This window comes from Parasteatoda tepidariorum, chromosome 9 (genome assembly GCF_043381705.1).
Source record: "Parasteatoda tepidariorum isolate YZ-2023 chromosome 9, CAS_Ptep_4.0, whole genome shotgun sequence".
NCBI lineage: Eukaryota > Metazoa > Arthropoda > Arachnida > Araneae > Theridiidae > Parasteatoda > Parasteatoda tepidariorum.
Window position 1 is genome coordinate 37,711,123 of NC_092212.1, and position 25,620 is coordinate 37,736,742.

At 31.7% G+C, this 25,620-nt stretch overlaps 2 protein-coding genes across 3 annotated transcripts in view; both read right to left on the minus strand.

Moving 5' to 3' along the window:
• Nucleotides 1-5,089, minus strand: part of LOC107441360 (alpha-tocopherol transfer protein) — a 17,482-nt gene extending 12,393 nt beyond the window's left edge. The window contains exon 1 of one of the 2 annotated variants that reach the window (XM_071185131.1): nucleotides 4,795-5,089. The gene's annotated coding sequence lies outside the window, so the exon portion shown is untranslated. Of the gene's footprint in view, nucleotides 1-2,213; nucleotides 2,396-4,794 lie in introns of those variants that run through there. The other variant, XM_071185130.1, reaches the window with a different exon arrangement.
• Nucleotides 5,090-9,880: 4,791 nt separating this feature from the next.
• LOC122272388 (alpha-tocopherol transfer protein) lies at nucleotides 9,881-23,858 on the minus strand. Its single transcript, XM_043056034.2, has 6 exons — nucleotides 23,656-23,858; nucleotides 21,316-21,496; nucleotides 16,805-17,051; nucleotides 14,882-15,075; nucleotides 12,768-12,878; nucleotides 9,881-10,664 (listed from the first exon to the last, which is right to left on the minus strand). Exons 3-6 carry the CDS (start codon nucleotides 16,965-16,967, stop codon nucleotides 10,491-10,493), a joined length of 642 nt encoding a protein of 213 aa, XP_042911968.1. The 5' UTR covers nucleotides 16,968-17,051; nucleotides 21,316-21,496; nucleotides 23,656-23,858; the 3' UTR covers nucleotides 9,881-10,490.
• Nucleotides 23,859-25,620: the final 1,762 nt, after the last annotated feature.

Consider the following 25,620-nt stretch of genomic DNA (forward strand, 5'->3'; position numbering starts at 1 on the left):
ATATATATATATATGTATAACTAAGTATTATATATGTATAAGTATAATTAAGAAGTTCCAAATGTAGAGAAAACATGGAAAGATTATAAAATGGAGAAGAAAATTATTAAAATATCATAATAAAAAATTTCAATAAAAATGTGGCGAAAAAAATGTGTATAATCTTTTCATCAGCTCGCACGATTATCTCCGCAAAAAGGAGCACTCTTTAATATTGTATCAATATAACAAAGCGAAATATATCAATACAATAGTGTGAGGAGTACTAAAAAATTTGAAACAAAATAGAACACAGTAAGTAATAAACATCACGTAAAAAACATAAAATAAAATTTAAAGAAAAAAACAGAACAAAACAAAACAGAAAAAACAGAACAGAAATCTATAAAGCGAATTCAAATGAATTTATACGTACTGGAAAATTTTCAAGAATGATTTAAAATATTCTCATAATAAGATTGCCAAATTACAAAATATGAAACCAAAAGCGCTAATTGAGCTAAAAGCGTAAATGGAGGAATTTTTTTTTGAAAGCGTTCTTACTGCAGTACTGAAGAGCGTTTGATTTGTTAGTTACGAAGGATTGTTCCAAAAATGGATGTGCGCAAGGTAATATTATACTGGATAATTTAAAAAAGTTTATAAATGATAAGGTTGAAATTTAATTATATGATTTTAGAAAATGTTCTTAAATAAATTTTAATTTATTTAAGATGTATCATTTTCCCCCGAATACAGATATATAAACAATTTAAAGAAATACAGAGTATATCAGATAGACAAGTTACCATGTACAGAAATTATGGTAAAAATTTAAAAATAATTATTTGTTTGAAATCAATTTCCTCGCATTTACTACCACTGTGGAAAATATTTCACAAAAAACTGAAATGCATTTTGAGTTACGTCCAAAATTAAAAATAAAGCTCGGAAACGGTTGACAAATTTTAATAATTAATTGTAAGTAATCTAGACAAAGTGTAAACAATCTGGAAGAAAAGCAAAAAGTAATATTTAAAGTAATCTGGAAAATCAAAAATTAAAAAAAAGCTGGCAGACGAGAGACAAATTTTAATAATTAATTGCAAGTAATCTAGACAAAGTATAAGCAATCCAGAAGAAAAGCAAAAAGTAATATTTAAAGTAATCTGGAAAATCAAAAATTTAAAAAAAGCTGGTAGACGAGAGACAAATTTTAATAATTAGTTGCAAGTAATCTAGACAAAGTATAAGTAATCTAGAAGAAAAGCAAAAAGTAATATTTAAAGAAATCTGGAAAATCAAAAATTAAAAAAAAAGCTGGCAGACGAGAGACAAATTTTAATAATTAATTGTAAGTAATCTAGACAAATTATAAGCAATCTAGAAGAAAAGCAAAAAGTAATATTTAAAGTAATCTGGAAAATCAAAAATTAAAAAAAAGCTGACAGACAAGAGATAAATTTTAATAATTAATTGCAAGTAATCTAGACAAAATATAAGCAATCTAGAAGAAAAGCAAAAAATAATATTTAAAGTAATCTGGAAAATCAAAAATTAAAAAAAAGCTGACAGGCGAGAGACAAATTTTAATAGCAAATTTTAAGTACTTTAGAAGAAAGCGAAATAAATTTTTAGTAATCTAAAGAAGAAACAAAAAATAAAATTCTAAGTAATCTAGGAAACCCAAAATTTAAAAAAAAAACTTGCCAACAATAGACAAATTTCAATAACATGTATTTAGTTATCTAAACAAATTTTAGGGAATCTAGAAAAGAAAAGAAAAAAATAAAATTTTATGTAACTTAGAAAAACTAAAATTAAAAAAAGCAAAAACACGCCAGAGATATATAAGTTTTAATAACATTATTTAGTTATCAAAATTAATTTTAAGCAATCTAGAAAAAAAGTAAAACAAAATTTAAGCAATCTAGGAAAAAAGCAAGAAATTAAATTTTAAGTAATCCAGAAAATCTGAAATTAAAAAAAAAAAAGCTCGACATAGAAACATAAGTTTTAATAACTAATTTTTAGCATTCTAGATAAATTTCAAGTAATCTAAATAAAAAGGCAAAGCAAAGCTTAAGTGATCTAAAAAAAAAGCAAAAAATAAAATTTTAAGTAATCTAGAAAATCCAAAATGAAAGAAAAAAAATCGTCCGATGATAAACAAATTTTAATAACAGGAAATGTAAAATTATTTTAGAAAATGAAACAAAAAGCAAATCACTTACTTTTTTTTTAAAAATCCGAAAATGTCACAATTTGTTACAATTTATTACTTTTGTTTCGTTTCAAATAATTCAATTATGAATAAAATTTATTTGAAAATTTTTGTTTCGTAAAAATATAATGATTTCATTCCAATACACTCAAACACAATTCCTGAAAAAATTTATACAAATAAGATACAAAAAGAAAGATTTTATTTATAATAATTAAAAATTGATGGAAAATGTTATCGCATGAATCGTTTATCAATCAAACAAATAGATTTTTTTTGCGTGGCGATAATTTTTTTCAAAATGAAAAAAAATACTGTTTAAAGTTCGAAAGGCATCATTTTATTTATCAGTATATGTTAAAACGTTACTTTTTGCACATCTGAACAAACGTAACAAATATTATCTAACAACTGTAAGTGAATAATTATCTAAAAAAAAAAAAAATTAATTAGACTCATAAAAAATAAAATTTTTGTCTTATTTTAAGCGACTAGACAAATATGACTTGATGAAAACATGGATCTTTTCCAGCAAATATTTATGTACCGTGTAAATATATTGATAGCTTTATTTTTGATACAATTTGTTAAAGAAGAAAAATATTTTTGAGTGAACTCTTTCAGGAAGAATCATTTAAAAAAGATATTAAAAAAATTATTTTTGAGTTCAACTCTTTTATGAAGAATCAATGATTTGAACATAAGTTTAATCTATTAATGCTAAACCACAAAAATTGATCATTGTGTGGAAAACTTATCTATATGCGAAAACAATAGTACTAAGTATTGATTGAAAGCAAATGGGTATTTCTTTCTTTAACTTAGCTTTAAGAAACACCGTACTTTTAACCGTTTTCACTTAAATTTTAACCTAACTATACCCGTTAATTTTGAGTATGCTTCCATGATTTTTATTTCAAACTAGTGGGCTGCGCCCCCTGCTCGCTAACGCTCGCCAACCCCCGAAAATTGCTATGCAATCTTATATGGTTTGCTTCGAAAACCAAGCTCGCTTCGCTCGCTACTAACTTAGGTACATTGCAAATGCACAAAATTCTAAGAATTCAAAACAATCATTTAAATCCATATAAAAACTTTTTTGTAAAAAAAAACTACATTTTTTTAGTCATTAAAATAAATTTAAATTCAAATAAATGACATGCAATTCGTTACACCAATTAGAAATGTGCTATAGTATAATTCGTTATCTAAATCAAAAATCGTCAAATAAATTCGTAATATATAAATCCGTGAAGAAAAGCGCTTTCGACAAAATACTAAAATAGAGATCTATCGACAAATACTACTCACTTCTGCCTAGCTTAATAGAATGAGATTGCCGCAGCTGATGCTGTCCGGTTATTTCCGTTTCCGTTTTTAAAAGCGCTATATGTTGAGCCACCTCAGCTAGATTTGGCATTTGAAATTTTTCGCGGCAATCATTGGTCGATTCGCCGTCTAAGATAAATAGTAACGTAAACAAAACAAAGCAAACGTTGCCACCGGCGGAAAGGAAATACAGCCAAAATTTGGGAGCCCCGCAAGAGAATTATATATATAAGATTAGGCTGGGGTAAATAAAATAAGGCAGTCATGCTATTATATGCATTGCAGATTTCCTAACCCATTCCTTCCATTCAGATTGAATTTCATAAATTTAATTTAAATTTTTAATCTTTCGTAATTCAATTATAATTAAATAAATTTTTTAATAACTTTTCATACAAAGCGAATATAAATATTTTCATTCTTTTCTCAATATAGCGGCCAATCAATATAGCTTTTCTCAATATAGCTTTTTTATCCAATGCAAGTGTGTAACTCATGAATACAGTGTCTTGACTGTTAGAATATCAAAATATATTTTTACCTTTAAGTTGTTTTATTTGTCCAACCAAAAAAAAAATTTTTTTTTCGGTTGAAAGGTTATATTAAATTTCCACGGTCACTTCGGTGATTAAAATGTGGCCAGTTGATTTAAAATGTAATATCAATAACGCGGGGGTCGCCTTTTTTGTGTGGCTATAATGCCAACTTTGGATCTCTTCTCATGTTCGTAAGTGTCAGTTAAAAAAATTAATTTTCTGGAAATTTAAAATTTTTTGGTCTAGGACTAGGTTATTTTTGGACCATTTATAGTTATAATTGTCATATAAAAATGCATCTCTTCGTCTCCATTGAAAAGGAGCTGCTTGCTATTTTATTTCATTATTATGCTTGCCATTTTATATTTGTTCCTTTTAAATATAATCCCTAAATAAAGCTAGTTTATATGATGTATCTCAGCATTCCCTCTTTCACAGAAAAAAACAAACAAACAAAACAAACAAACAAAACAAACAAAACAAACAAACAAACAAACAAACAAACAAACAAACAAACAAACAAACAAACAAACAAACAANTGTCATATAAAAATGCATCTCTTCGTCTCCATTGAAAAGGAGCTGCTTGCTATTTTATTTCATTATTATGCTTGCCATTTTATATTTGTTCCTCTTAAATATAATCCCTAAATAAAGCTAGTTTATATGATGTATCTCAGCATTCCCTCTTTCGCAGAAAAAAACAAACAAACAAAACAAACAAACCTCAAATGTTCCAGAAACCAGGCCTTCGTGAGATTTTAGATAACGGAAGATCATCTGATATTCTTAAGAGTTTGAAAAGTTGAAATAAGCATTCGCCCTCTCGCCAAATGCTATAATTTCTTGAATTTGGCTTGAAAAGTTTTGTTTTAACGAGGGTATGTGCGAATGATTTTTTCTAGAAAAATATATATTCCCCTCAATCCTGAAAAAAAAGTTCATAAGGAATTTTTATGAACAAATCATATCTAATTAGAATTATATTAAGTTTAGGAAATATAATTATATCATCAGTAGCTAGAGAGATTAAGTAAGCATGAGACTAACTGCTGTAAAATACTAATTAATGCGTCGTTACTGGATGGCGTGATATCACGTGACGAAATTCTTTCCTGTATTTTGTGTCGATGACGCAGATTATGTGGTAGCAAGATGCATATCATTATCTAACTATTTTTGTGGAAATTAAATTTTCTCGTGTGGCTGTAACATATCAATAACGTGACAACAACAAAATATTATTTAAGGTTTACTCTAACATTACTGTCCTCTAGTCTAAGAAGTAATCAAAAAATTAACGCCAACCTATTCCTATTTGTTTCGAATTCATTGTTCATTTACTCTTACCCAACTGCAAATTCACTCTTGATTTGAATTTTATAAAATAATTATTATTAATAATAAATAATAATTCATAGTATATTTGCATTTTGATTTTATTTTTTAAAGGAAAAAATCAATCATAAGAAATTGTTAAGTTTTACCCTTGGCTGAGAATTCTGAAAATCGGCCAATACTTCTTATTTATGACTAATTTAATGGCCAATAATTATAAATCCTTATTGCGGGCCCTGTATATATATATATATATATATATATATACAGGGCCCGCAATAAGGATTTATAATTATTGGCCATTAAATTAGTCATAAATAAGAAGTATTGGCCGATTTTCAGAATTCTCAGCCAAGGGTAAAACTTAACAATTTCTTATGATTGATTTTTTCCTTTAAAAAATAAAATCAAAATGCAAATATACTATGAATTATTATTTATTATTAATAATAATTATTTTATAAAATTCAAATCAAGAGTGAATTTGCAGTTGGGTAAGAGTAAATGAACAATGAATTCGAAACAAATAGGAATAGGTTGGCGTTAATTTTTTGATTACTTCTTAGACTAGAGGACAGTAATGTTAGAGTAAACCTTAAATAATATTTTGTTGTTGTCACGTTATTGATATGTTACAGCCACACGAGAAAATTTAATTTCCACAAAAATAGTTAGATAATGATATGCATCTTGCTACCACATAATCTGCGTCATCGACACAAACTACAGGAAAGAATTTCGTCACGNCTTCTTCAACATCCTTGTGATCTGCTTTTCTCAACTTTTTTCTGCCATCTAAATTTTTTTTCATGAGCAGATATTATTAATTGCATGAGCAGATAGTTTATATTGCCTGCAAATATCAACTTGATTGCATCCAATTTTAATTTTTCTGATAATGCCCATTTTATCATCAATGGACAACGTTTTACGTTTACTGGTTGCCATAGTTAAATTTGAGACATTTGTTTGTTGGCTGAACTGAGAGCAAAAAGGAGTTGAAATGAGGGCCTTATCAACACATATTAGTGTCCAGTTCTTTTACCACTAATGAATAATTATTTACTTATTCCTTCTGACAGAAAGTGCATATTGATCCCACTGACACCCTACAGGTGCATCATCTGACTGGGTTAAAAACATCTGCTTGGGTTATTTAGGGATAGGAAAGTGAGATAAAAGAAGCCAACAAGAAAAAATGCTTATCGCTACATTCCCTCTATAGATGGTTTTAAACATCGGTATATGTATTTATTTTGAAGTAGAAATTCCAAAATTATTGCAAAAAAAAAAATGAAGAAAAAAATTAGTCGAAGGCAGAAAAAAGTTCATTATATCCAACTTCCTAACTTTTTTGGTTCACTAGATCCACAAAAAATAACATTATACGTGTATAGCAAGGCACGAGACCGAACATTTCGTTCACTATATCCGGGAGTTCACTATAAACCGTGCTCACTATAGCGGGGTTTGACTGTATATAATTTATTTTTTTCCATCCATTAAACATTTGTGTGACCTCATCAATAGTGCCTTATCTATAGTAAGATGTCATCAACAGTTACATCAGAAATAGTTTATCTAATGTGCCCTCGATTTGAAGAAGTGTTATATTCACTTTTTCAAGGACAGTAAATAATACAAGGACCAATCTTCTCCTCACCAGGAAGTGAAGTGCGCATTGATAAAAGCTTTTTAATTAATTAATTGCTACAGAAATTACTGCAGTTCCTTTCCTTTAGCAGTTATTTTTTATTTTTTTATTTCGCTATTTTATGTAAATTTTTTTGCGATGCATATGCTAACTTCTTTTCTCATATATTTTAAAATATTATATTAGCATGATTTAATATTTTATTTTGATTTTTAGCAACTGCATAAAATTTAAGGTCAATAATTTTGTTTAATATACACATAAATGCAAAGAATTATTAGCCCCACCTTCTAATTATTCAATAATAAAATAGTTCTAACATAACTTTTTTTTCTTCTTTCTCTGATTATAGTCACTCTGAAAATGTCACTTACCTGATTTACCCAACCAGATCCTTAAATGTGTTAATATTTTCTCTGCGAAGGAATCGAATTTTGGACATAAAAACTACTTATAAAAAGAAGTATATATCATTTGTGATAAACCGATGCAGCGTCACAAATGGACTATGTACGGTCACATGATCTTGTGCAAAAGCCAGAATGGTTATGCATTCTCGTTACTTGTCAGCTTGAACGAGGCACATCTGGAAGGTAGAAAACTTTGAGTTTTCTTTCTAAAAAAGGGTACAACGTAGTAACGGTTAAATGAAGTTGTTATTTTCTTTTATTGGCTACAACTTTTATTTTCAAAAAAACCTTCTGTAATAGTTTCATTTCTTCTTCTCTCTATATATAGAAGGGTCGCTTCGCAGCCCAGGTGCCCAGTAAAATCAAAACACTAGGACTCTTTCTATATGGGGCTGCCGTGCCCGAGAGGTATCACCCGCCAAACGCTCGGCAAAGCGTGAGGTGGCGGGTTCGAAACCCGCCGTCAGCCAGGATGCATTATTTTACGTGATGTCCTTCTCTGAATTGATCTTCTTCTTGATAAAGGCTTCTAAGCCTAAATCACGCGCAGACGCCTGCAAGTATTTATATTTTTTTTTAAATGGCGGGCACTTGGGGGTTGTCCCATTGGCCGCTGGAATACCAGAACTGCTTACTCTCTTCTCGTTACCCAGTGGGCACCTGTGGCGAAGCCACGGCGGTGGAGCATCGTCGCCTACGTCACACAACAGCAAACCCGTTTATAGGGCGGGTCACATTCACACAATCACACACAGAGGAGAAAGGACATAGAACACAGAGAGAAAGAAACATCCATGCCCTGAGCAGGATTCGAATTCGCGACCAGTGGCTCCTCAGTCAGGCACGCTAACCACTCGTCCACCAGGTCGGCTGTTTATAATTTTAATGACGCAATAAATCTCGCTATGTAAAAGCGAAAGTCTGTCAAGATGTATGTTCGCTAATAACTCGATATCGAGAGCGCCGATTTGGATCGTGTTTTCTGCACAGTTTACAAATCTACAAGGATCTTCATTGATGAAAACCATTGTTATAGATTAAAACTTGCACGGTCATGGAAACATTTTTACAAAATATTTAAAGAAAGTAGGAGCAGACAAAACCACAGGAAAAAATTAAATATCTTTATAGCTCGCTAAGCACACAGTTTAAGTGCAGAAGGAAAGTGTGCTGAAACAAATATGTAGGCTAACATAAGTTATCGAAAATTCAAGAAATTTTATATTTCACTGCCCAGTGGTAATGTTAAACATAAATATGATTATTCTTATTCGTCTAAACAACATTTCAATTTCTAGGTTTTTAAATCGATTAAATTCTGATAGAGACATTTTAAAACCATCTGTTAATAATAATAATTTATTGTTTGCATACTTTCTGATCACGAATTATAAATTTACAAACTTTATTTTATTTTATAACTGGCTTTGAAAAACCGACTTAATTCTGACAACCTTCAATGTTCAACTCCGCAGCACGTGTAAATTTTTATACCCACCTCAGAAGACAAGAAACCCCCTGGATCGAGCATTGGGACAAACTAGCCTTCGTGGAAGAGTTTTTTTTGGAACTAATCTGCATTTGCGTTACATGGAGAGGAAGATCACGAGAACCTTTAAATGAAAATATTATGAACTTTATAAAAGAGAAAGCCAGTACTAATCGGTTATTGGCTCCATGAAGCCAAGTTCAACAAGAAGGAGAACAATACCAGATTCTGATTTTCACAGGTCCCCGGCTACCCCATATGCTTGTCCCATTGCTTACGCTTTGGAGTGGGCTATCGGATTGTATAATTGAATAATTAATTATTTTATTTTATAAATTTTACTGATCAAGCTTTTTTTATAAAGTAGAGAATTAAGTAAGGAGATAAACGAAATTTTTAAGTTAATTTATTGAATGAACAGAAGATATGACATACGAGTAAATAGCATTGTAGTTAACAAGTTTTTCAACTTTTAATTCTATACATTCAAATATAATGATTATAAAGAAATCATATCATTAATCAAAAATGTATTACATTAAATTATATGCATTTTAATTGAAACGCTAGGTTATACTAAGATTATTAGACCACCGAACAAAACCACTTTGATGGGTTTCATTCGTAGCAGGAGGGGAGAGCACACTTTTTTTTTTAAAAGACTTTTCGTATATTTTAGGTTTTATACTATATATATATATATATATATATATTGGTTTTGTGAAGAAAAAAAAGCATCATAAAATTTGTAAAAGTAAACTCCTTGAATTATACTTATATATAGGTATTTTGTGTGAAAAAATATACGAAGGTTGTAAATTAAATAGTGGCAACTTAACCTTGAAACTCACAGAAAGGTCGAGCATGCACAAATAGGCTATGAGAGCGATGAGGTGACGCTGTTGTCGATGTNATATATATATATATATATATAATAAGTTCTTTTAATATATGGAGGATTGCTAATTATCAAATCAAATGAACTTCTGCACTCTGTTACCTACATTTATATATAAATAAACATAGATAGAAAAAATAAATACGCATATATGAATAAAAAAAATAAATAAAACGTTTTCTAAAAACAAAAAGTGTGCCCAGCCCTTTACCATACGCCTGCCGGTTTCATAAGTGAAGTAAATATGTTTCAGATAATACAGAAATTCAATAACATGTTCTGTACAAATTATACAAACATTGAATGATATTTGTTCAATCAAAGTTAACAGTTCGTCTTTGAGACTTGATATCTCTAGTTCGTATCACAGATCAAAGATCTTAGCATAAATAAATCCCCAGATCTTTGTAGACCCAGATCTTTACCAAGTATCAGTAATTGAAGTACGACTGTTTTTTAATGAGCAATATTAGGTACATGGGTTGTTTTAAAGCTCAATAGCTCTTCACATTTTGCTTAAAAAGCTTGGCAGTGTCGTTATGATTAAACATATAATGATATCTCAACAGGAATAACGATAGTTTTTAAAATTAGCATATGCACTAATAATTTGCAATAACAGCAGATGTGCAATCAGCGGTATCCTTTATGATGCAATTGAGCGTATTTTTCATAGTAACACTCTATTTCTCTTTGGCACCAATCTTTGGCATTGTAATGAATATTATCACCATCATATTCAGCTGGTAAAATATCTTTTGGAAGGTAATTTTGTAAGTGCTTTGTATCGCTTCCGTGGAAGTGGAACTAAAAAGAAAAAAATAACATCATTTAGGTATTGGCGAGGTGTTGATTTGCCTCGACACAAAAAAAATGCTGGCAACCATTTTCGGGACCGAGTTTTCTCTGACAACTAACAAATTTTTTTTCAGTGATTTTCACCATTTTACAATGTAGGTCCAATGGCAAAAATTATTTTATCACACTTATGGTTGTCATATTTAAAATAAAACTATGATTAATTATCTAATTTAAATTAATATCAATTTTATAAATAATTACGTAATTTTATTATAAATTTTTTAATCATATCCGGTGTAAATAAATATGAAATTCTTCCTGACTGTAAAGGGTTAGTATATAACTTTTGCTGCTAGTAAGAAAAATATTTTCTAAATCTACCGTAACAGTCGGACTGTACGAATGCATTAGTGATATAAAAAAGCAACAACAATTACTTTAAATTGAGAAGTTTTTTCTAAGCAATTCTGTAAATTATTGATAATTTTGTACTATTAGTCTTTGATGGGGCGCAACATAGAGCTATCTCCTTGTTGATGCAAACTCGGCAGCATTCTAGTAGCTTCAAAATGGTTTACAGGTTCGGCAATTTTTTGAACCCATGAATAGGTAGCACCTGTGTCAATGAGCAGCTCTTATAACACGTTCACGCCGGGTGTTGCGCCTGAAACCGGGACGGAAACGAGAAAATACTGGTAGAAGAACTATTTCAATATTATATAATATTCGGGAGGAGTTAATCTATTCTCAACAATAACAATTCACTGTAAGGAAATTTATCACGGCGAAGAAGCAATTCTATATAAAAATGGCATCCATTAAAAACAATTGGTAGTTATGGACTTTTATTATTTCCGGAAAAAAACTAAAAAATGAAATTTATTTGTTACCAGTTTTTACTCCGGTGCGCCGCCCGATAAGACAATCTCGGGTGACCCACCGGTGGGTCACCCCGGCGTGAACGTGTTAAAGGAGACTCAGAAACTGCGCTTTATTGGCAAGGAGCTCTTGCAATCTGGCAATGATTTCGGTCAATTCTGTTTTTTAACACTTTTGCACTCGGATGTCCCCACGGAGGCACCATCAACAATCACCACTTTAAAATTAAGAAATTTTATACCTTAATAACTAGTAACCACATTATTTCAAGGATTTTAAAATTGTATAACAATAATATATTGTGTATTTTTAAACGCTATAGTGCTGATATCAAATCAAACAGCATTTAAAAGTAGTCGCAGGGCAAAGGGTTAATCTTTTGTTTATTTGTCTACCCATTAGACAAAATTTCTTTTGGCCAATGAATGTAGTATGAAGAGAAGTTCACAACATAAAATATTTAAATCTATATAATTTGAACAATTAATTGATTTGTACTATATTGTATTGATTGTCAATTTGCAGGATTAAATAACGCCATATTCCCACAAATATTTGAATGCTACAGGAGGAAACTATGCTTTTTCTGTAGCATGATATTTTTGGCAGATATTTTATAGTATTTTTTACCCATTTTTTATTATATTATAATGTAAAGAAAGGTTTTGCTTTAATTATGAATAATGTCAACTATAAGTATTAGAGGTAGTTACGATTGGATAATTAAAGTGCTAAAAATAGACTAAAATGAATTAAGTTTTTACACTTTTTACATTTTTAGTCGCCTGTGGCATCCTCGCAATATTTTTTGTATGTATTTTTACAAAGATACGTACCACCAGAATAATTGCAGTACGAATCATAATCCCAAATCTCTACAACAAATCTCTATCCCTTCATTTGCTCATCTTAGATGAAGAAGCAGATAGCCTGCAGGATTAGGTATTTCTGATAAAAGATTATATAAGCAATAAACTTGAACCTGTTATACGGCGTCCTGTTATAAATGAAAAAATAGTAGGAGAATTGGTGATACTTTTCCTAACTCTCTAGTTAAAATAAGATATTTTTATTTATTAGATCATATTAATAATTTAAAGGATTTTATTTAGCTTTAAAACCTAAAATTAAATTGCAATTTTTAAAGTGGAATTTTTATTTATTTTGTTATTATTTTGCTACATGGGTACAACTTTTAAATCATTTATAAGACAGGTCAAAATACTTTACCCTCTTCTTGATCTTTTCAGTCTGAAATACCTTTAGGACACTGTAGACGTAACCAAAGAGAAATGATTCATTAACTATGTGGATGCCTTTAAATCTTACTGGAAGTGCATTCTAAATAAAAATAAAATAATTAGTACAAAGATTTTTGTCAGAGTTCGTACAGTCTGGAAATTTTTTAAAGTGACAGTAAAAGTGAGATAAATCTAGATATTTTAAGCTACAAATAAACTTCTTATTTGTTGTTGTCGTAGGCCATTAAGGCAAGGGAGTGCGATTGTTCTTGTTTTCAAGTGGTGCCATCTATGGACAAGAATTAATTTTTTATTTAAAAGAAACATATATGGGTGCAAAAAGTACTTTGGGAATAATTTTGATCTTTATCAGAGTTCGTACAGTCTGGAAATTTTTTAAAGTGGCTGTAAAAGTGAGATAAATCTAGATATTTTTAACTACAAATAAACTTCTTATTTGTTGTTGTCGTAGGCCATTAAGGCAAGGGAGAGTGATTGTTCTTGTTTTCAAGTGGCGCCATCTATGGCCCAGAATTAATTTTTTATTTAACACGTTCACGCCGGGGGTTGCGCCTGAAAGTGGGACGAAAAAGAGAAAATACTGGTAGAAGAACTGTTTCAATATTAAATAATATTCGTGTGGAGTTAATCTATTCTCAATAATAACAATTCACTGTAAGGAAATATATCAGGGCGAAGAAGCAATTCAATATAAAAATTGCATCCGTTAAAAACAATTGGTAGTTATGGATTTTTATTATTCCCAGAAAAAAACTAGAAATTTATTTGGTACCAGTTTTTACTCCGGTGCGCCGCCCGATGAGACAATATAACGTGATCCACCGGTGGGTCAGCCCGGCGTGAGCGTGTTAAATAGAAATATAAGATAATACCGGTAAAATAATTTCATACGTAATTGACTTGTAATATATTAGTGATATTTATGGCATTTCGTACATGATTGGAGGAGTAGAATTACCACCCGAATTCAAATGGTTGAAACCCTGTGCCGAACTACTTCCAAACGGGCAAGTCATGCATGTATTTTCAGGGTGGTAATCACTGTAAAGCAAATATTACTGGCAGAAAAATTATTCTTTACATGTTTATTTGTGTGCTTCATCTATTTAATTCTCCACTACTTAGTTCAAAATAAAAATTATATAGTTACACTTTGAACTGTAATGCATTTGATATATTAGAATTAAAGTGAAAACAGAATTAAGTCTGTTAAATTAGCCATGCCCGCATTTAAGCTATCGCCTACTCGTCGTGTTATTCATCATGATTCTGCGCATTTATGATTCATGCGTCTAAAAGTTCTAAACGTTAGCTACAGATCTGCTTCTTAAAATTTGATTACCGAATTAATTTTTAGCCCCTTGGAACATTCGTTCGAATTAAAGGACTGTTATTTTAATAACAAAACGCAGAAAGTAGTATCACAGCTATTTTAAAATTGGGATATATTTTACAGAAACAAGATAGTTCTCTCTACCGAAATATACTTAAAATATTAATATTAAATTTGGATCTGAAGCTCAATTACAGTCTTTTTTAAACGTTATAGTGTTAGATAACAAAAATTAATCTCTTGGTTTAAAATATTATACATAACCACTTTTTTTTCCTCACCTAAGTACTTTTCATACAAAGATCACTTCTTGCGACTGAGCTTAAATGGGTTTAATACAGAGATGCCAACTTGCTCCGGACAGCAAATATATATTTTAAAGTGGTATTTTATCAATTGTAATTTTTGGTTTAATAAATTCAATTTAGTAGATTTTTATCCACCACTATTTCTAAATAATTTGTAGGCTTATATAATTCACCACTTTGGAGTATTAATGTCATGCTATTCCTTTTATAAAGCAAGCAAAAATAGTCAGATATTTGCTAAATTTACTGTGTAGTTATTTGCCGTTTTATTAATTATTTCGGCGTGTCTGGAGCAGTTGGCATATCTGCTAATATAGTGGTAGTTAAGGCATTTAAATGCAACCTGACGCATCTGTTTAATCCAAAAATAACGGAAATAGAATAATCTTTTTTTCTTTTTTTTAAATTATTTAAATTATAAAAAACCAAAACATTACATACTCTGAGTGCGTTAGAAAGCAATTGAATATATCTAGGTGTGATTTGGCGTATATGTTTCATGCAAGTACCCTGCATGTCGACTACAATTTGCGTTCCACAAACTTGAGTTGCTGGGTCTTCTACAGCACTCAAAATTGTCGCTGTCATTGCAGTAAGAACAACTTGAAAAGAAAAAATATCTGGATCCCATTTGGCTGTAATCAAATATACCAATAAATAATTTCAAGAAATATGCGCAAAAGAGACAAAGGACATCTGTTACAAAAAATAGGGTATTATGAGATTGACAAATATAAAAAAAGAATACACCTGATGTAGAAAATGAGGACATGTTTTGCACCAAAAATAACCTCATTAATAAACCTAATATACCTCTATGTGTCAACCTCATTTACACCTTACAAAATCAGCCTCATATGTAACTCAGAAATAAATTTAGCTTAGATCGGGAGGAAATTATTCACACCTCAAATATACGTATTTGCTTGAGGTGTGGAAAAATAATCCCTACAACTTCAAAACAACTTCCCTAAGCTGATTGCTCTAAAGTAGATTTTCATCATCTTCGAAACAACCTCAATTGTGAATAAAACAACTGGGTAGCAAATTTTAAAAGTGGTAGCGAAAGTTAGAAAATAAAATGTATTTTTATGAATCCTTGCCCACCACTGCGCTTAATGTTTTTTTTAAAAAATATACTTATCTAGTAGCAACGCAAGAGATATTGCATCATTCCATTCGACGTTGCCTGTGAAGGATCCTCGATATCCAGAGAAGGCAAGAAAAGATCCCGAGCGGTTTTCCGTTTGTTTAGTGGGTTCCGCGTGAAGCAGAAGCAAGACTGTTCCTGCCTGTCCTTCAAAGCTCTTTTTTATATTGCCTCTGGTATGGTATTGACTGACTCGTGGTGGATGTCTTGTGCTATAGAAGCATCCCGGGGACAACTAAACGACGAGTCGGTGTTTGTTTTTTCTGGGTGGGTTCAGAGATTCATACGGCTCCACTTCAGCGTAATGGAAAATATGGATCGCAACATGGATTTCCATGAGATAGAGAATTCCGTTTCGGTTAATAGTGCAACGGAAGACAGGCCCTTTTAAGGGCCAGCAAATTTCATTATCTGCTAACGCAGTTGAACTAACTGAGATAAACCCAACGTGGATTAAAATTAATTTAGGAGATAGTTTAGATGATAATTACGATTCGGCGTCAGAAATTACTAAAATATATAACTGCGATGACGCCAGACATGCTATTTTAGTCTCTGAGACGTATGGCAAAGCGTTATGCTAACTTTCAAGTGTAGTTATTTTTAATTTTGACCTCATCCAAGAAAATACTAGATATAGCCCGGCGACTGCACTCTTCCTTTCGAAAGGGGTATTCCCAAAGAAATTCCGTAAATAATGTATCTAATTTTCTCTCCCCATTGTATTTAGTGTTTTTATTAATTTTTTCGTTTTATCTTATTTTTTAAATTTTGTATTTTCATTATGCATAATCAGGACTGTTCCTGGAGAGCAACCTGTGAAAGCCGTGGAAAACAGCGGGGGAAACAGGTCTCCAGAACGTTGGCCACTCCCTACCCCCATCATCATTGCTGCACTCCGCAAATTTTATTACATCACTCAATCAGATGGATGAGTTAAAGCCCTTAAATGGACTGTGTACTCAGATAACAAACACATATAGGTATATAGAGTTTTTGCATTTTTAGTATTATAGTAAACGCAAATTCGGAATTTAAATGAAGTACCAAAACGTATTCCTGTCTATCGAACTTTTTGTTTCAAACCTCAGCACTGATGTTAGTACTAGTTCATGTTACTTAAATAGCCGTCTGTGCTTTGCATATCGTGTTGTTATTAGATTTTAAGTATGGTGAGTGACTATGTAATGTTAATTAAGCACAAGTTTACTTACATATTTTAAAAATAATAACGACGCTACCATTTTCATCTCTGTATGGCAAACAGCTGGCAGCACCACAATCTAATAATTTTTTCAAAGTGTCAAGATCCAAGTTTTCAGGGTACACATCAGGGAAGTTCTTTCTTACAGTGAAAAAATGGTGCAAACGCTCCATTGCATCTTTAACTTTAAATTTCCTTGCTCTCAGAAATTGCAATAAAGAAGCATCATCTGTCCAACAGTCTAGATCTGTTTTTTTCTGTAAAACATTGACAAATGAAAAAAATTAGCAACTTTATTATAGCATATTTCTTTCAGCTTAATATTCAGTTTAAATATAAAATTTTTTTTGTTTTAAGTATAAATAATTTTCAATGTAAGTTATGGTGGTATTTGTGATTTTAGATTAGGTAAATAAAATAAAGATTTTCTACTACTTCTTACATTTTTAGTTGCTTGAGGAATCCCTGAAAGTGCAATTGGAATTTGAAAGAAAACTTCAATTGGGGGAACATTATTATAATTTACCAAGGTTTATACATCTTCATGCGTGCTTTGTATGCATTTATCTATGAATATTTAATTTATTCATATGTGTGTAGAGGTGGTTAAAATTATTTTAATTACGAAGTCAACGAATGAAACAGAAGAGCATAAGTTTTGTTATCACTAAATATATGTATTATGTCTGCAGGGAAGTTCTGCCCTTGCAGAGTACTATGTGAATCTCACATTAATCGAAAAAGCTCTTTTATAAAAGAAAATGGTAGGATATTTTCCATTTAACTCAATGTTAGTGTTCCTGTTTAAGGATATAGCATATATGGCAAAAAAGAGCACATGCATAAATATTCAAACTTGTAATGAAAATATCCGACAGAACTAAACGGTACATTTATAGATTTAAGGTTAAATGGCCAACCACTATTTTTTTATTATATAAAGCAGCCATTCACATCCTGACGCGGAATGAGTTTTCCGCCAAACCTTATTTAACACGTTGAATTCCATGGGGGTGACCGGCGAAACCAAGATTATTAGAAACACATAATTCGAGTATATTTTTAATTTTTTAATATTATTATCGTTACTAAAATGTTTTGAAGAAATTAATGCAATATAGAACACGCAAAAATAGTTTTATTTATATACACATAGATGCCAACTTGCTCCTGACAGCGAATAAATATTCTCAAGTGGTAGTTTATTAGTTGTGATTCTTGGTTTAATAAATTCAATTTAGTAAATTTTTTATCCACCTCTATTTCTAAACAATTCGTAGGCTTATATAATTCACCACTTTTTTCCGTTATGTTATTAACATGTGCCATTATTTGTAGCATTTTATGTCATTTGTCTATTGTGTTTGCTTATGTTCTCATTACAGGATGAATGAGAAAAGGGCCACAGGAGACCAGATATGTAATGGTAAAACTAGCAAAATCTGTCTAATATTTGCAAATTTAATTAGTAGATATTTACATTGTGGCCAGACTGGCAAGCCATGTAAAATCAGAGAGGCATTCAACGTGTTAAATATTCCAAAAAATATGGAAGATAAGGGAGTTATATCAATTTTTTAATTTTAAATTAACATTTGAGACAGCTGTATAGTAAAGGCCGAAAAATAGTTTTAAAAAAGTTAATACTAATTAACATCAGCGTTTCGTAAATTATACTTCAAAATATTGGGTTGTCTGGAAATATAGTGCCAATTTAGGATAAGCGGAGCTCGGACAGGTGCGTCGAAAATATTCAAGCTGTAGCAAAATGTACATCATACATAATAAGCAATCTATATTATATAAAACGCTAATACGTATGTATCAATAAAACCGATGATATTTCTTTTCTCGCGTTGGCAACAGTTTTCATTTTTAATTGATAGGATTCGGCGCGCAAGAGCACGTAGTGAGTATCATATGGCTAATCTATATTATATAAAACTCTAATGATTTTAATTGATAGGCTTCGGCGCGCGCAACCCCTGGAACTGCGAAAGCAGTTCCAGGGGTTGGTGAGCACCAGCGAGCAGGGGGCGAAGCCTCCTAGTGTATATATAAATGCATGTCTTGCTTTTAAAATCGAATCATTGCATTTTTTTTGATCACCCGAAAGATTTGGAAAATTATGGCATAAATAGAAGTCTGACACGTGCAGTTGAATTTTACGCCATTCATAGAGATCTTAACATCGACCGTCATTTCAACAAATTAAACAGAAACTTCTTTATTAAAGCCGCCACCTGCGATACCGTGAATTTTAATGATATTTTCGACTGCATAAATCTCAAAGAGGATGCAAAAATTCGACCCATTGCACACTTCTGATATCATACTAACATTTAACAACAAAAACACTCACTGAGTTATTCACACGCAGATTAAGCTTATCCCTGTGAAATAGCAACCCCTCGGGGTCTGATCAGGAGTAAGCTAATCGCTGTAACTTAACTCGTTCACGCCGGGAAAAGTGAAAATACTGGTGGAAGAACTGTTTCAAAATTAGATAATATTAGGGAGGAGTTAATCTATTCTCAACAAAAAAAATTCACTGTAAGGAAATTTATCACGGCGAAGAAGCAATTCAATATAAAAATTGCATTCGTTAAAAACAATTGGTAGTTATGGATTTTTATTATTCTCGGAAAAAAACTAAAAAATAAAATTTATTTGTTACCAGTTTTTACTCCGGTGCGCTGCCAAGATGAGAAAATCAAGCGTGACCCACCGGTAGGTCACCCCGGCGTGAACGTGTTAAGTGTAGAGAGCTACCCGGCACGAGTGGTAATTACCAGGACGGCCGGGTCTCTACTTTAACAGAGCCACACTTACTTACACACATCCTCACATTCCTTTAACTCGCTCGCCTTTTGTATGTATTTCCAAACTGTAAATATTCATTAGTGTTTATTTTCCAATTGTACTTTAATTTTACCTTTNAGAACGTGTCCAATGAGCGAGCAAAGCGAGCATCGGATTGAACTGCGAAAGCAGTTCCGGAGGGGTTGGTGAGCACCAGCGAGCAGGGGGCGAAGCCTCCTAGTGTATATATAAATGCATGTCTTGTTTTTAAAAATGGATCATTACATTTTTTTTTGATCACCCGAAAGATTTGGAAAATTATGGCATAAATGGAAGTCTGACACGTGCAGTTGAATTTTACGCCATTCATAGAGATCTTAACATTGACCGTCATTTCAACAAATTAAACAGAAACTTCTTTATTAAAGCCGCCACCTGCAATACCACGAATTTTAATGATATTTTCGACTGCATAAATCTCAAAGAGGATGCAAAAATTCAACCCATTGCACACTTCTGATATCATACTAACATTTAACAACGCAAACACTCACTGAGTTATTCACAAGCAGATTAAGCTTATCCCTGTGAAATAGCAACCCCTCGGGGTCTGATCAGGAGTAAGCTAATCCCTGTAACTTAACACGTTCACGCCGGGAAAAGTGAAAATACTGGTAGAAGAACTATTTCAATATTAGATAATATTAGGGAGGAGTTAATCTATTCTCAACAATTCACTGTAAGGAAATTTATCACGGCGAAGAAGCAATTCAAGATAAAAATTGTATTCCTTAAAAAGAATTGATAGATATGGATTTTTATTATTCCCGGAAACAAAACTAAAAAATGAAATTTATTGTTACCAGTTTTTACTCCGGTGCGCTGCCAAGATTAGAAAATCAAGCGTGACCCAGCGGTAGGTCACCCCGGCGTGAACGTGTTAAGTGTGGAGAGCTACCCGGCACGAGTGGTAATTACCAGGACGGCCGGGTCTCTGCTTTAACAGAGCCACACTTACATACACATATACACACATCCTCACATTCCTATAACTCGCTCGCCTTTTGTATGTATTTCCAAACTGTAAATATTCATTAGTGTTTATTTTCCAATTGTACTTTAATTTTACCTTTTTTCATGTACTTTTTTATTACTTGTAATTTTGTTATTGGCTAATAATGGCAAAGTGCCATTTTTCTTCTCTCAAGAACTCTATTTTGCTCCCCAAACTTTAATTTTGTCATGTATGTTTCTTAGTTTAATTTCAGGATGAATGGGAAAAGGGCAGCAAGGCCTCAGACGCCCAGTTCCACTACAACGAACGAACGAGCAGTTGAATTTTATCAGAATCGAAGTGGCTGCGAAATTACGAACCACTTGAATATTTTTGGTGGACATTTGGGAGCTTTTGGCGACGGCTGCTTTACAAAATTCTTACTTAACCTTTTGCTTACGGCGCATTTTCTTTTTAACCTTTTGCTTACGGTTTATTTTCCTTTTAACCTTTTGCTTACGGTTTATTTTCCTTTTAACCTTTTGCTTACGGCTTATTTTCCTTTTAACCTTTTGCTTAGCATAAAGAAGCCATTCTGGCCGACTTATTGTACTAGCCGTAAGCAAAGGGTTAAACGAAGCAGCCGTCTCCAAAAGCTGCCAAAGTTCCAACTTCGTGAAATCTTTTCCAACGACTATACTTGTTGACAGCTATATAGTACTTACTGATTATGAAACTTCGGAATTCCTCGAGAGCGGGACCTCGATTTTGATCAGTTTCGTTTATTTCTTCTTTGGCTTTAGTAATCATCCAGTCTGTGAGATATCCCATTCGATACGGAAGAAAACCCTTTGCTTCCGTGATTTTGAGCTCATTTTCCAGCAAAAACTGCTTTTGTAAAAATGGCTAGAAGAAAAAAATTATTGTTATTTTTTTTGTCAAGTTTTGAAAAAGAACTTATAATGTATAATTGCCATCTTTTAATGATTTTTCGCAGCATTTTCTTTCTACATTTATAGATAACGCATGTTTGTAAATGCATGATAATATTTCGATGGTGTGTTTAAGCTTTGACAATTTAAAATAGAAATTGTTATACCTACAATTGTCATTTCACTTCCATTTGGGAAAATGTTCCTTGAAAAAAGTAAAATTGGGTTTGTATGAAAATGGAAGAATGTCAATAGAGTGAAATAGGCAGCGATGGATCAGGGGATAGCGTTCACCTTCTAATGAGGTGGACTGGAGTTCGATCCCGGCGATGGCTGGTCGATACGAAATCTGAATCCGGCTTGCACCGACCACAGTACTGACGTGAAATATCCTCAGTGGTAGACGGATCATGGGTTAGAGTTTCCTTGCCACCAGGCTAACCGTAGGAGGTTCTCGTGGTCTTCCTCTCCATGTAACGCAAATGCGAGCTAGTTTCATCAGGAAGTTCTCCACGAAGGCAAAGTTCTCCTAATACTTGATCCAGGGGTTCCCTTGTCTTCTGGATCGGGTTCAAAATTACAAGGCTGTGGAGTTGAACATTAGTAGTCGTAACCCCAAAAATTGGGTCGGCAGTTCAACGACGATTATAAGAAATAGAGTGAAATAAGTAGGTATTTAAGCAATAATAAAATATGCACTTCTAAAAAAAATGTAGATGTTTAAAATGTCTATGACTCTTTAATAATGTTTTCATTTATTATGTTCAGGATAGAAGCATAACTCAAACCATTAGGTTCGTTTCATTACCAAGTACACGCTCTCTTATGTTGTATTGATGGCAATCAGTACTACTTTTTGGAGTTGTTGTAGTTAGTAATGTATGAATAAGTCTTTCACGCATTTTAAAATTTCTAAAAGCAAAGTATTTTTTTAAAATTATTTAATTTTTCTATAAGTTTTTACGTGCTACTATTTAAACCCCACCCTTCCTCTCCGTGGAACAAAGATTGTCTACGATAATTTAGCTTTATAGGCTATCAGGTGGGTTCATTCTAATACAGGGGTTGGACAAAAATATGGAACATATGTGTACTAACTCTATGTAAAAAAATTTTCTTTTAGCATTAAATTTTAGGAAGATTTTACTTGGCGAAGATTTATTGTACTATTTTAAAGATCATGCTTTACCCTTTTTAGAAATGTTATCATATTTACGCATGCAACATTCGGATTAACCTAAATGAGAATAATTTTTTATCTAGTTTCAATACCAGCGATTTTTTTAATAATTTTACAGAGTGCAATACATACCTGCCAACTTTAACGCATTTGGTGTAAAATTTTATTTTTATATATAAAGTGGTAGTAAATATATACTTTTTCTTCTTTTATAAACTTAATTTTTAAATGTTTTTGATCACCACTATACTTAAAAAAATTAAGCATATATATTGATATGTGTTGCTATCATTGTTGTCAGCTTAAGCTTTTTCAAGTACAACGTATTTTCTGGCTTAAAAATTAAATTTTAATTCCATTTTAATACCACTGGAAAATATCAGAATGGAAGGGATTAAAAGTTGGCAGGTATGGCAATGTACTCATATATGTTAGAATGCTTTTCAAATTATACTGGTGTAGAAAAATAAAGAATAGGGTTCCCAAGGTCTGGAATTTTTTTTTAAAGTGGTAGCGAAATTGATATATACCTAGATGTTTTAAGCTATCAATAAATATTTAATATGAAGGAAATATACATGGGTGCAAAAATTAATTCGTAAACAATTTCGTAATTCACAAATGAAAGATAATTTTAAGCATTTCTTGAAAAATCTTAGCTACCACTCATTTATTTCCCCAGGTCATGGGAATCCCGAAGAAGCTTTAAAATTCCTAAGCTCATTTTGATTGATAAAAAATTTGCATGAGTAAAATTGTATCATTTCTAAAAGCTTCTAACAAAATCTCACTAACTGTGCCAACAGTAGCCAAACATTTGCTATTATAAGAGATATCGGTTTCCTTCCTGTATTTTGAGTTATGCCCCCAATTTTTTTCTTTCTTTGAAAAAAAAGGAAAATTACAGACGATTAGTAATCTAGACAAATTGTTTTATTAAAAAAAACACTTACCTTCTATTTCTATTTAAATCCAAAAACGTGTGGCCACTTGTTACAATATGTATTTACGATTCGTTTCTAGTAATTAAAGTTTAAACAAAGTTTATTTGCAACCTTTTGCTTCGTAAAAATATAGTGATATCATCCGATTAATCATCACTCAAACACTATTGCCGAATAAAAATGCATACAATTAAGATACAAAGAGAAAGTTTTTGTTTCTAAATTAAATGGAAATATTATCTCATGAATCGTTTATCAATCTGCATAATTCTGTATGCAAGATGATAAAAACTCTCAAATGCTTTTGCAATGCACAAAGAAAGAAAAATGTTTGAAGTTCATAACGCAAGGTCATTTTTATTTATCAGTGTATGTAAAACGATACGTTTTTTTCGCAGCTGGACAAACAAAATAAATGTAATCCAAAGTACTTTAAAAAAACAACAACTTAGCATCATTTTAAGCGATTAGGCGAGCATGATTCTAAATAGTCAACTAATCATACTAAACAATCAACTAAATAATCAGAGATACCAACTTATTCCGGACAACAAATACATATTTTCAAGTGGTAGTCCTATTACCCGCGGTAATAGGAAAACTTTAGTAGTGGTGGTAAATTAAGGTTAATGCTAGATACTTCTTATTTCAACATTGAAGTGTACAGTAAGCAAAATAAAAAAATAGTGCGTGGAGTCCCTCCGCGCGGAAGAAGTGAAACTTCGTAATGTGGAAATGAAAATAGGAAGGAGTAGAAATTGATTTTTAGTGAAATCATATTGTTTCTTTAAGACAAACTTTATTAACAATGCTTACAATTCACACTTGATCGCATCTTTTAATTATCATTTTCGAGTGGAGAAATATCCAAATCTATAACATTTACAATGGGATTATGATAACTAAAGTAAGATACGAAATGTTTGAGTTCTATTTTTTCAATATTTCTTGCAAAAACTGCATCAATGGTAGTTACCCCTTTGGTTGTTGGATCATTCCTACCATTTATCATTTCCAATCCAAATTTGTCTTTAAGGAAGGTTAATAATGTTTCAGCTTCAGGTAACGAGAAATTCACATTAAAATCTCCTGCAAGGATCACAGGCCGCTCACAATAATTAATTTCTTCACCAGTAACGTCTGCCAGAGCTTGTGAACCTGAAGTGGCAATAAAGATTTTGAAATAAATAATTTAATATCCCTCATGGCTGCATTTGGTGAAATATAAATGGCAATTAGGAAAGAGAAAACCTAACAATCAATTTATATTCACACGAGACGTATCTTGACATAACCTTAAATCCGTCACATTGTCCGTGGGATTATTTTCACTCATTTTTTACAATTGTTATCCACTAAGTTTGAAAATAAAAAATACTACCCTATCAAATTATATGTGTATCAAATCAAACTAAAATATTTATAGAAAAACAATACTATTATTATTTTTATGCTAGTGAGAACCGAAACAATATGGAAATGAATGAGGGAAAACTGGATCCTACCACGTGATTTCCCGGCCAATAAAAATGTAGCGTTAAACGTTTAACGCAACCTTGTTGGAAGTCGCATAAGAAGTATCACTTAAAAAAAAAATGAACCGACAATTCTGAATAACTTCTAATCTAATGATCGGAACGTCATGATTAAGGGCTCCATCTTAACTGTTCGAGGGGGTGACCTCAAATATGTTTATTGTTAAGTGCACACGATATTTTAAGTTACGTAATTAGACACAAAAACGTACTCTGTCTCAATAAACATACCTTTTTTTTTAACAGACTCGGATTTTTGACCTCCAAAATATAGGTGGTAGCCGCAATCTGGGAAATATGGTCCCCATAGTTTAATCAGGAGAGCACTCCAAAGTTTGGACTCCAGAATGTTAATTTTGCTTTTTGCGTATTTCGCTATATCTCGAGAAGTTTTTAAGCGAATTGAAAGATTTTTGCATACAATTATAAAATTCGTTTA

Excerpts from the sequence above, each read along its gene's own strand:
- LOC122272388 (XM_043056034.2), bottom strand. The coding sequence starts at position 16,967 with ATGGAGCGTTTGCACCATTTTTTCACTGTAAGAAAGAACTTCCCTGAT. Across the intron at positions 15,076-16,804 it reads CGTTATTATTTTTAAAATAT|CCAAATGGGATCCAGATATT; the intron begins GTAAGTAAACTT and ends ATTTGATTACAG. Across the intron at positions 10,665-12,767 it reads CTGAAAAGATCAAGAAGAGG|TTCCACTTCCACGGAAGCGA; the intron begins GTAAAGTATTTT and ends TTTTCTTTTTAG.